The following is a 12498-nucleotide window of genomic DNA, read 5'->3' as shown; positions in this document are numbered from 1 at the left end:
CGACCTGATAGAGGTCTACAAAATTATGAGGGGCATAGAGTGGATAGTCAGAGGCATTTTCCCAGGGTAGAGGGGTCAATTACTAAGGGGCATAGGTTTAAGATGCGAGGGGCAAAGTTTAGAGATGTACGAGGCAAATATTTTACACAGAGGGTAGTGGGTGCCTGGAGGCTGCCGGAGGAGGTGGTGGAAGCAGGGACGATAGTGACATTTAAGGGGCATCTTGACAAATACATGAATAGGATGGGAATAGAGGGATATGGACCCTCAGTAAAGCGTTTGATAAGGTTCCCCACGGTAGGCTACTGCAGAAAATACAGAGGCATAGGATTCAGGGTGATTTAGCAGTTTGGATCAGAAAGTGGCTAGCTGGAAGAAGACAAAGGGTGGTGGTTGATGGGAAATGTTCAGACTGGAGTCCAGTTACTAGTGGTGTACCACAAGGATCTGTTTTGGGGCCACTGCTGTTTGTCATTTTTATAAATGACCTGGAGGACGGCGTGGAAGGATGGGTGAGTAAATTTGCAGATGACACTAAAGTCGGTGGAGTTGTGGACAGTGCGGAAGGATGTTACAAGTTACAGAGGGACATAGATAAGCTGCAGCGCTGGGCTGAGAGGTGGCAAATGGAGTTTAATGCAGAAAAGTGTGAGGTGATTCATTTTGGAAGGAATAACAGGAAGACTGGGCTAATGGTAAGATTCTTGGCAGTGTGGATGAGCAGAGAGATCTCGGTGTCCATGTACATAGATCCCAGAAAGTTGCCACCCAGGTTGAGAGGGTTGTTAAGAAGGTGTACGGTGTGTTAGCTTTTATTGGTAGAGGGATTGAGTTTCGGAGCCATGAGGTCATGTTGCAGCTGTACAAAACTCTGGTGCGGCCGCATTTGGAGTATTGCGTGCAATTCTGGTCGTCGCATTATAGGAAGGATGTGGAAGCATTGGAAAGGGTGCAGAGGAGATTTACCAGAATGTTGCCTGGTATGGAGGGAAGATCTTATGAGGAAAGGCTGAGGGGCTTGAGGCTGTTTTCGTTAGAGAGAAGGTTAAGAGGTGACTTAATTGAGATATACAAGATGATCAGATGATTGGATAGGGTGGACAGTGAGAGCCTTTTTCCTCGGATGGTGATGTCTAGCATGAGGGGACATAGCTTTAAATTGAGGGGAGATAGATATAAGACAGATGTCAGAGGTAGGTTCTTTATTCAGAGTAGTAAGGGCGTGGAATGCCCTGCCTGCAACAGTAGTGGACTCGCCAACACTAAGGGCATTCAAATGGTCATTGGATAGACATATGGACGATAAGGGAATAGTGTAGATGGACTTTGGAGTGGTTTTACAGGTCGGCGCAACATCGAGGGCCGAAGGGTCTGTACTGCGCTGTAATGTTCTATGACCCAGGAAGTGTAGAAGATTTTAGTTTAGACGGTCAGCACAGGCTTGGAGTTCCTGTGCTGTACTTTTCTTTGTTCTTTGAGCTGACTCCTTGCTCCAGTAAGAATTTCCTGCCTAAAACCCTTGGCTCACTTGACGTTCCAGCGACGAGCAGTGGACGCCACCCCACAAACACCATTCCAGGCTAATTCAACCCCGAAGGAATTAAAATTTCACACATCAGATTTTAATTTTCACTTAAAATTAAATCATGGACAATGCAACATTACACATTCAATAAAATAAAAACTTCAATCTGTAGTTTATGGTCATCCATCTGTCGGCCAAGGGCAGACACGCAATCTTTCACTGCCTTTCCCACTGATATCAAGTTTTCAAAAAGGGTGTCAAAGGTGGGAACAGGCTATGCTTAAGCGAGAGAAAAAAAATCAGCGCTCCGAAGCTTCTCTTCAATCACTAAGAGTTTGCCAACTTATATAGCTGCATGTTTAAGCAAAAGGGAAATTTGCAGCAAAGATGTAACTTGGTTGTCTTTAACTAAAATTGTGCGCAATTAACAAAATGAGTAATGCAACATGTTAACGAAAATTATTTGGCATCAGTGCCTGAGCCTTTGGTTGCTCCTACGCCTCACGCTCTGTGACTCCCTCCTCTCTTCCTTTAAGATTCTCTTTAGAGTCTGCCTGTTTGACACGCATTTTGTATCTGTTCTCAAAGCTAATGTGACTCACGGGCAGCACGGCGGCACAGTGGTTAGCACAGCTGCCTCGCGGCGCTGAGGACCCGGGTTCGATCACGGCTCTGGGTCACTGTCTGTGTGGAGTTTGCACATTCTCCCCGTGTCTGCGTGGGTCGCACCCCCACAACCCAAAGATGTGCAGGGTAGGTGGATTGGCCACGCTACAAATTGCCCCTTAATTGGAAAAAATGAGTTGGGCACTCTAAATTTGAAAAAGAATTAATGTCCTTGACCCGCAGACATGGGGCATCATTTCACAGTTTGCAGGTGACAAAGGTTTGAAAATGTGGTAAACAATAAGGGAAATAGTAACTGGGGGGGACGGCGGCTCATGGTATTACCACTATAATCTGGAGACCCAGACTGTTTGCTCTGGGGGACACGGGTTCAAATCCCACCTCGGCAGCTCGTGGAATTTAAACTTCACTGTGTGGAGTTTGCACATTCTCCCCGTGTCTGCGTGGGCTTCGCCCCCACAACCCCAAAGATGTGCAGGGTAGGTGGATTGGCCACGCAAAATTGACCCTTAATTGGAATAATTAATTGGGTATTCGAAATTTAAGAAAAAAAAAGCTGATGTGACTCGGTGTCAACCTTTTTCTGACAACACTCCTGTGAAGCTCAATGGGACACGTTACGATGTTACAAGTGCCATGCGAATGAACGTTGTTCAGTGGCTTCCATATAACCGGGAACAGAGTATTAATTTATTGGATATTTATAACAACCAAAGTTGGGTGAAATTAGCCGTCAAGCCTGCGTTCCTTTGGATAAAAATACCCAAGGCGCACTCGTCAATAATGCAAGCCGTGTTACACATTCTCCCCGTGTCTGCGTGGGTTTCACCCCCACAACCCAAAGGGGCAGCGTAGGTGGATTGGCCGCGCTAAATTGCCCCTAATTGGAAAACAAAAAATAACTGGGTACTCTAAATTTTTTTTTAAATAATGCAAGCCGTGGCCAATGTGACAGTGGGCAACAGGCAGCGTCAGCGGGCAAACAGGATGCTACACGCAGCAAGGTGGCAAACTGGAGGTCAGCTGGAGATTGAGCACAGTATAGATCGCGGGTGAAATGTCTGGGATCATTCCTAAATTCCGAGATTCTTTGTTTCCAGGTTTATTACTGCACGAGGAAAAAATGTTTACTTGGATCTCTGCACGAGAAAAGAGTGAGATTGTGGTCAGCTTCAGGAGGACGGACATAATAAACTCCACAAATGGTTCGGGAGCCAACCAGTAACTAAAATGCAGGAAAAGAAGTGATGAAGAAAATGATACAAATTAAGTGATAAAAGCAATTCTCTCACACACACACACACACACACACACACACACACACGCACACACACACACTGACACATGCACCCGTTCTATTGAAAAGCCTCATCAAACCTGCCAGGATAATTTCTCCAACAGCCAAAAAATACACAAATAGCCAATCTATGGCATTTTGGCAACTAATGGACAAACGTAGATTACAGCGAAACCTAAATGAACACGTTGTCAAAAGTAACATCTACGTTTGATGTACCTAAACTGTATAACATGCAGAATTGGCTCAAAATGGCCAACGCAAAATTACCTAAAGCTCGCTCATTCTTTTACCACCGCCACTACTGGTTCATCCTATTCTGCCTGGTCAACGTTCTTTGATCTTTGCTTCCATTTGCTGGAAGGTGCAGGGGCATTGGGCGACCCTGTTAGAAATTGGCCACTTCATTGGATCAACGTTGTTTTTTAAGAAAAGGAGCTACCTTGTTTACCCAGGAGACTAGGTTAATGGACAAACGGGCCACCAGGCCAAACCTCCACAATTCAAATTATGGCAACGAAAGCAGAATTAAGATTATTTTATATCTTCTAGGAATCATGGAAAACAAACTGTTGGAGGGAACTGCCCATACATACAGAGGGTTAGATTTTTTTTAAAACCACTCAATGCATAAAATAGTTTTGTGAAAGCAACGTGCTTTGAACAGTTTTGCGCCCATCAGTTCTTCAGTGCTGAGACATCCCTACACCACACAAGCCCATTATAGGCAACAGCTCCGCTGTAATCAGAGCAACTAAACATAACCGAGTCCCCGAGGGGTTCACTGAATTTGTGACTGCAATCGGATATATTGCACCCCCTGAAATAGCAGAAAACAGTGGCAATGGCATGGTACGACAGCGGGCACGAGGCGCGTGTCAATGCAAGGCAGTAACCTGGGGGCTAAATATCTGTACCAGATTTAGCACAACTTTAAACAACTTCAAACTCCTCATGTAAGATCTGGGGTTCCTAATATATTGCAACAAAATTGGTGAGCCAGTTAAAATCCTGTCCCCTGTCAACTATTGCCTCTCAATAGGATCCCCGTGTTGCGTTATCACTTAATCCTCAGTGGCTTTTCGCTGTAAAAGAGGTATTTGAGAATCACACAAACCACAGTGTTTCAGTCAATGATAAAAGTGGTATTTCTCCATGACTAAAGAGGCACCTTTTATACATACAAAAATAAAAGCATTGCGCATGCCCTTGGTGAAATCTCTACTTCAGTTTCTTCCCCAGCCTTTCAAACACACTGACAGTTCCGGTGGAATCCATCTGAGCGAGGCGGCCTTCGGTGCTGCTGGTCACTTTGGTACTGACCGCCGTCCGCGCGGTGTTCTTGATGGTCACAGTGAACTCGGGGCTGCCGCGACTTTTGGTGCTGGTGACTTTGTTGTCCTGCGTGTCTGCCTCGGTGGCAATGGGCTTCCCCAGTCTCTGCCGGACACTGACCTTGGCTTTAGTCGCTGGCTGCAATCGGAGTGTGGGGGCTGCCATCGAGGCCTGAACGCCAACACTTGGGACAGTCCTGCTGTTGGCCTTGGGGATGGACAGCCGCCTTATCGTGGTGACCGTGTTCTTGGCTTTGGCAGCCGAGACTCGCTCCTTGATCGCGAGAGTGATCTTGGCACTCTCCTTTCCGGTTGCATTTGGGGCTCTCTTCAAGACCCCAGCATATTGGAGCACAGACCCAGCATCGTCCTCATCACTGCTCTCCTTCTTCTGATTGACAACTTCACCCAGGCGGCTGAAGACTCCTGTCGGCTAAAAAAGATGCAGAATTTCAGCAAAGATACAGCAGTTACTTCATATCCGATCTAACTGTCCTGACAAAACTGCGGCGCATTTTCTAATTATGAGGTGAGGGTAGAGAATTTGAAGTTCTTCATTAGAGCAAAGAAGATTAAGAAGAGTTTTGATAGAATGGTTCAAAGTGATAAAAGGTTCAGATAAAGTAAAATAGAAACCAGTATTTCAGCCGAGAGTGGTGGCTGGCGTGTACAAAGCTATCATAAACAGGGGGTGAAGCAAAAGGCTCGGACGTCTTTTATTCAGAGGGTTCTTTCGACGAGAAAACATGGCCGGAGCAGAATTCATCTAAAATCAGAGAATTTTAAAGCGTAAGCGGTAGCTATTTGCCTCAAGTTGTCCATTTATCCCACTTCCTCCCCCTCTCTCATAGCCTTGAAAATGGATAAATGTTTGAGTAATAAATATTTAAGAGGATCTGGGGAAAGGGCGGGAGCAATTTTGGGCCCCACACCTCAGGAAGGACATACTGGCACTGGAGCGGGTCCAGCGGAGATTCACACGGATGATCCCAGGAATGGTAGGCCTAACATACGATAAACGTCTGAGGATCCTGGGATTATATTCATTGGAGTTTAGGAGGTTGAGGGGAGATCTAATAGAAACTTACAAGATAATGAATGGCTTAGATAGGGTGGATGTAGGGAAGTTGTTTCCATTAACAGGGGAGACTAGGACCCGGGGGCACTGCCTTAGAATAAAAGGGAGTCACTTTAGAACAGAGATGAGGAGAAATTTCTTCAGCCAGAGAGTGGTGGGTCTGTGGAATTCATTGCCACAGAGGGCGGTGGAGGCCGGGACGTTGAGCGTCTTTAAGACAGAAGTTGATAAATTCTTGATTTCTTGAAGAATTAAGGGCTATGGAGAGAGAGCGGGTAAATGGAGTTGAAATCAGCCATGATTGAATGGTGGAGTGGACTCGATGGGCCGAATGGCCTTATTTCCACTCCTATGTCTTATGGTCTAATGGGTCCAAATGATTAGCTCCGTCTGCAACCTGTCACAAGCATGATGGGGCTGAATGGCCTCCGTGGTGGTGTAACATTTTCTGGTGTATTTCCCAGTGAGTTCGACATGACTGCAAAACCCCAGTGAATACATTTTCAAAAATGTACCAATGCAGAGACACCACTTTTGCACAATGTGTTTTTTTAATATTAATTAGATCGCTTTGGAAGATTTATTCCAATTCGCCTGGAAAACAAGGGACCCACTGACATCTATATATGTTCAATACTTGACTCTAGTTGCAACTGCTGTCAATGTTTCACTTATAATTGATAAGTCTAGTGGTTAGCACTGGGACTGCGGCGCTGAGGACCCGGGTTCGATCCCAGCTCTGGGTCACTGCCCGTGTGGAGTTTGCACATTCTCTCCGTGTCTGTGTGGGTTTCATACCCACAGCCCAGAGATGTACAGATTAGGTGGATTGGCCACGCTAAATTGCCCCTTAATTGGAAAAAAAATAATAATTGATAAGTTTGCATTTATATTGGATCTGTCAATATAAACAAGGCCAAGCTGCAATTGCACTTCCTCCCCATTGGAGGCACTGCAGCCCCGCCACTTGTTGGAGGGTTGAGGTACATGACATGGGAGGGGGTGCAGGAACCGGCACGTAGGCAGGGAGGAAAACGCATGGCGGGTTTTGAAGGGGACATGGGAGAGGAGGTGCTGCAATGCGAATGACAAGAGAGGGATGAAAAGAATGGGCTGGGTAAGCATGAGGCGGGTGCATGGGGAAGGACAGAATGGTATTGGGTGGAGATTTGAAGAAGTATTTTTGCAACAAAGATTCCAATTTCAACACTAATATTTTGCAGGTCGCTGCCCGTTGTACACCGTGCCATTCCGATAATCATTGGATCATCTTTCATAATGGTTTGGGTTTAATGGTTTTGTGAGATCAATTAGCCAGTGACGTCCAGGGCCACAGTGCGCGTGCACAGGAGCAGCTATTCCAAGCCTGTGTTTTGTTGTTTTCTTCATCAGATGCATATTGCTTTGAATTTATGAGCAGCGAGCCATATTTTACTGCAACAGCAGGCAGACAATTGAAGGCTTGCCCTTAATGGCTTTATAAAGTGGTAATTCAATCAGGCAAAATCTGGCAATGTCAGCAGAACATGGGAGTTTGAATTACTGCTTCAAAATTCTCTATCATTTTGCTTTTATTACAGAGCATAATTTATTTAAACTAATGTCTTTTCTTTACTTACAAGTATAGTCGAGATTGTGTAAAGTGGGCAGTGCAGTAATAAAGAGAATGGTGACTCAGAAACTGAAGATATATAGCTTCTGGCGACACCAATTTCTATAAAATAGTCCACGTAATATTAATTTGGTGTGACACCAGTAGATATCTTGTAAGAAAATAAATCCTCTCCCAAAATCTGCGCAAAAAAATTTTCAAGGCTAAATAGCCAAACAACTAAACGCCGCATTTCGTGAGCAAGGTCCCAAAGAGCAGTGCTTATGAAAAATGTAATTGTGAACGCACTTCTCAATTCACATGAAAGGCACTGAATAGCTCATTTGAGGAATCGAAATTGATCGCCATAAATCTCTGGTCCTGTTTGTCCGACAAACACAAAACAAGATTCCGATTGGGCAGCTCCTGAATAGAAAACCGACAGTATAGGTTAACCCTCTAAGAATTATTACCATTTGTGGCAAAGGATTTCACTCAAAACATTGTCCCTTCAGAAATTGATTGACTACCTCTGGATTCTCAGCGTGATCTGGTTACCATTTGCGTTAAAAAAAAAATGTTTTTTAAATTTAGAGTACCCAATTTATTTTCCCCCCAATTTCGTTTTTTTTTTACTTAATCTTTATTATTGTCACAAGTAGGCTTACATTAACACTGCAATGAAGTTACTGTGAAAATCCCCTAGTTGCCACATTACGGCGCCTGTTCGGGTACACGGAGGGAGAATTCAGAATGTCCAATTCATCTAACAAGTACGCCTTTCAGGACTTGTGGGAGAAAACCGGAGCGCCCGGAGGAAATCCACGCAGACACGGGGAGAGCATGCAGACTCCGCACAGACTGCGACCCAAGCCGAGAATCCAACCTGGCACCCTGGCGCTATGAAGCAACAGTGCTAACCACTGTACAGCAGTGCCACCCAATGAAGGGGCAATTTAGCGTGGCCAATCCACCTACCTTGCACATCTTTGGGTTGTGGGGGTAAGACCCATGCAGAGATGGGGAGAATGTGCAAACTCCACACGGACAGTGACCCGGGGCGGGATCAACCTGGGTCCTCGGTGCCGTGAGGCAGCAGTGCTAACCACTACTTCACCATGCTGCCATCTGTTTACCATTTGCAAGTGCACTCAAATAGTAAAATATTTCTTTTGTATTCTGCGTGAGGAAAACGGTTCAATAAATGCACCACAGCAATCTGACACCAGCCTGCTTTAGCCCAAGTGATTCTTCAGCCAACTACCCATAAAATTAATGGGTCTGATGACCAAGAAATTAATCTATTCGCTTGGAAGAAAAGGAACATTACTGCCCAGTGGGAAACAACCAAAAGAAAGCGGTGAAGAATGCTTCAGAACCATTCACAAATGTGATTTATGACTTAATAACTACAATTAATTAGTGCAGGCTTTGAAGTTACTCCAGCTGTGAAATAAATCCTATCCTCCCACTCTTTCATCCCTTGTATTCAGAAGCTCCCTCCTTGCTCTTCAGACACAGCAACTCTGGTTACCTCCCCTAACCCTTGGGTGTCCTCCGCCTATGAAGGGCCGCAAGATGTTTAAAACCCTGGTCGCTGTGCCATGAACCATTCCTCGAGAGTGAGGATGACAGCTGATCTACCCCTCAAATATAGGGCGGCAGGGTAGCACAGTGGTTAGCACTGTTACTTCACAGCTCCAGGGTCCCAGGTTCGATTCCCGGCTTGGGTCGCTGTCTGTGTGGAGTCTGCACGTTCTCCCCGTGTGTGCGTGGGTTTCCTCCGGGCGCTCCGGTTTCTTCCCACAGTCTAAAGATGTGCAGGTTTGGTGGATTGGCCATGATAAATTGCCCATTAGTGTCCAAAAAGGTTGGGTGGTGTTACTGGGTTACGGGGATAGGGTGCTCTTTCCAAGGGCCGGTGCAGACTTGATGGGCCGAATCGTCTCCTTCGGCACTGGGAGAATGTACACTGTGGCATGGGCTAATCTGTGGCAGATTATTATCTGAATAGCTATAGATTGAAAGTGGGAAATGTGCAATGAGATCTGGGTGTCATCGTACACCAGCCACTGAAAGCAAGCAGGTGCAGCAGGCGGTAAAGAAGGCAAATGGTATGTTGGCCTTCATAGCGAGAGGATTCGAGTACAGGAGCAGGGATGTCTTGCTGCAATTATACAGGGTCTTGGCGAGGTCACACATACAGTTTTGGTCTCCTTATCGGAGGAAGGGTGTTCTTGCTACCGAGGGAGCGTAGCGAAGGTTTACCAGGCTGATTCCTGGGATGGCGGGACTGACGTACGAGGAGAGATTGAGAGATTGTATTCGCTGGAGGGGGGGGGGGGGGGGATCTCATAGAAACCTATAAAATTCTAACAGGACTGGACAGGGTAGATGCAGGAAGGATGTTCCTGATGGCGGGGGAGTCCAGAACTAGGGGTCACAGTCTAGGGATATGGGGTAAACCATCTAAGAGTGGTAAGCCTTTGGAATTTGCTACCACAGAAAGCAGTCGAGGTCAAAACATTGTATGTTTTCAAGGAGTTAGATACAGCTCTTGGGGCTAAAGTGATCAAATGGGGGTGGGGGGGGGGGGGGGGGGGGGGGGAAAGAGGAGAAAACAGGAACAGGTTACAGAGTTGGATGATCAGCCATGTTGATAATGAATGGCGGAGCAGGCTGGAAGGGCCGTATGGCCTCCTCTTGCTCCTACGTTCTATATTTAATTCACACTTCCTCTTCACACTCCCACAATCTTCTCCTTTGTTCTTTCCATCAAGTTTCCCAGCTCTCTAAGTGCTTAGAAACTCTAACTTCTACCAGTTCTGACGAAAGGCCTTTGGACCGGACATGTTAACTCGGTTTCTCGCTCCATAGATGTTGACCCACCTTGCTGAGTGTTTCCAGCGTTTTCGGTCTGTCCATATTTATACTGCATACCTTAACCAACATCATGACAGAGATTACCTGGTCATTATCACACCGCTGTCTGTGGGAGCTTGCTGTGCGGAAGGGGACTGCCACGCTTCCCACATCACAACAGGGACGACACTTCAAAAGTTGGATTGAAATCAATCTGGGATGTCCCAAGCAACTATAGAAATGCAAGTCTTTCTTTGATGTAGAAACGCATTGCCAGATACTTCAAATGGTCACCAGATACTAACCACACGCTGAGTACCAAGGGGTTTTTGCTCATGTCCTTTTGCCAGTCACGTTATATCGGCGCCCACTAGTTCTCTACCTCCTGTCAGCTTCTCCACATCTTCTCTATCCAGGCACCTCATGATTTTGACTCCCTCCATCAAATGACCTCTCAACCTTCACTTCACCAAGGTGAACTGTCCCAACTTCTCCAAACTATCTACGTAACTGAATTCTCTCTCGTCCCTGGAACCATTCCCTTATTCTGCACTCTCTCCGCTGCCTTTGTATTCTTCCTCAAGGGTGATGTCCAGAACTGGAGACAATACTCCAGTTGGCGTCGAACTAGTGTTTTACACAGGACAAAAAAGGGTGAGATGGTGCCCAGGATAAAGGTAAAGTCGCCACTGTCCTTAATCATAGAATTTACAGTGCAGAAGGAGGCCATTCGGCCCATCGAGTCTGCACCGGCTCTTGGAAAGAGCACCCTACCCAAGGTCAACACCTCCACCCTATCCCCATAACCCAGTAACCCCACCTAACACTAAGGGCAATTTTGGACACTAAGGGCAATTTATCATGGCCAATCCGCCTAACCTGCACATCTTTGGACTGTGGGAGGAAACCGGAGCACCCGGAGGAAACCCACGCACACACGGGGAGGATGTGCAGACTCCGCACAGACAGTGACCCAAGCTGGAATCGAACCTGGAACCCTGGAGCTGTGAAGCAATTGTGCTATCCACAATGCTACCATGCGTCCCAGAGGCTGCTCTCCTCTTTGAGGGGACTGGTGGTGGTTTAACTGGAGGACCACCACACCTCAGGTATAAAGAGAACAGCTGTGGCCCCAACACTGAACCCTGCGGGACACCACTCGTCACCGGTTGCCATTCCGAAAAAGAACCTTTTATCCCAACTCTCTGCCTTCTGCCTGACAGCCAGTCGTCAATCCATGTTAGTACCTTGCCTCGAATACCATGGGCCCTTATCTTACTCAGCAGTCTCCCGTGAGGCACCTTATCAAAGGCCTTTTGGAAGTCAAGATAGATAACATCCATTGGCTCTCCTTGGTCTAACCTATTTGTTATCTCTTCAAAGAACTCTAACAGGTTTGTCAGGCAAGACCTCCCCTTACTAAATCCATGCTGACTTGTCCTAATCCGACCCTGCACTTCCAAGAATTTAGAAATCTCATCCTTAACAATGGATTCTAGAATCTTGCCAACAACCGAGGTTAGGCTAATTGGCCTATAATTTTCCATCTTTTTCCTTGTTCCCTTCTTGAACAGGGGGGTTACAACAGCGATTTTCCAATCCTCTGGTACTTTCCCTGACTCCAGTGACTTTTGAAGCATCATCACCAACGCCTCCACTATTTCTTCAGCTATCTCCTTTAGAACTCTAGGATGTAGCCCATCTCGGTCCGGAGATTTATCAATTTTTAGACCTCTTAGTTTCTCTAGCACTTTCTCCTTTGTGATGGCTACCATATTCAACTCTGCCCCCTGACTCTCCGGAATTGTTGGGATATTACTCATGTCTTCTACTGTGAAGACTGACGCAAAGTACTTATTCAGTTCCTCGGCTATTTCCTTGTCTCCCATCACAAAATTACCAGCGTCATTTTGGAGCGGCCCAATGTCAACTTTTGCCTCCCGTTTGTTTTTAATGTATTTAAAGAAACTTTTACTATCATTCCTAATGTTACTGGCTAGCCTACCTTCAAATTTGATCCTCTCTTTCCTTATCTCTCTTTTCGTTATCCTCCGTTTGTTTTTGTAGCCTTCCCAAACTTCTGACTTCCCACTACTCTTTGCCACATTATAGGCTTTCTCTTTTGCTTTGATGCATTCCCTAACTTCCTTTGTCAGCCATGGCTGCCTAATCCCCCCTCTGATA

General features: G+C 46.1%; 1 protein-coding gene across 6 annotated transcripts in view; it reads right to left on the bottom strand.

Annotated features, from left to right (window-relative positions):
- Nucleotides 1-1600: 1600 nt before the first annotated feature.
- The window catches only part of c25h19orf47 (chromosome 25 C19orf47 homolog), a 43252-nt gene continuing 32354 nt past the window's right edge, over nt 1601-12498 (bottom strand). For all 6 annotated transcript variants that reach the window (XM_072489996.1, XM_072489999.1, XM_072489993.1 and 3 more), the window contains one exon: nt 1601-5216. In XM_072489996.1, the coding sequence (XP_072346097.1) occupies nt 4671-5216 (546 nt within the window). In that variant the 3' untranslated portion in view covers nt 1601-4670. The remainder of the gene's footprint in view (nt 5217-12498) is intronic.

The sequence above is a fragment of the Scyliorhinus torazame genome, chromosome 25, assembly GCF_047496885.1.
Source record: "Scyliorhinus torazame isolate Kashiwa2021f chromosome 25, sScyTor2.1, whole genome shotgun sequence".
In the NCBI taxonomy this organism is placed as follows: Eukaryota; Metazoa; Chordata; class Chondrichthyes; order Carcharhiniformes; family Scyliorhinidae; genus Scyliorhinus; species Scyliorhinus torazame.
The sequence above is the reverse complement of the archived record's forward strand: the minus strand, read 5'-3'. Positions and strand labels throughout refer to the sequence as shown.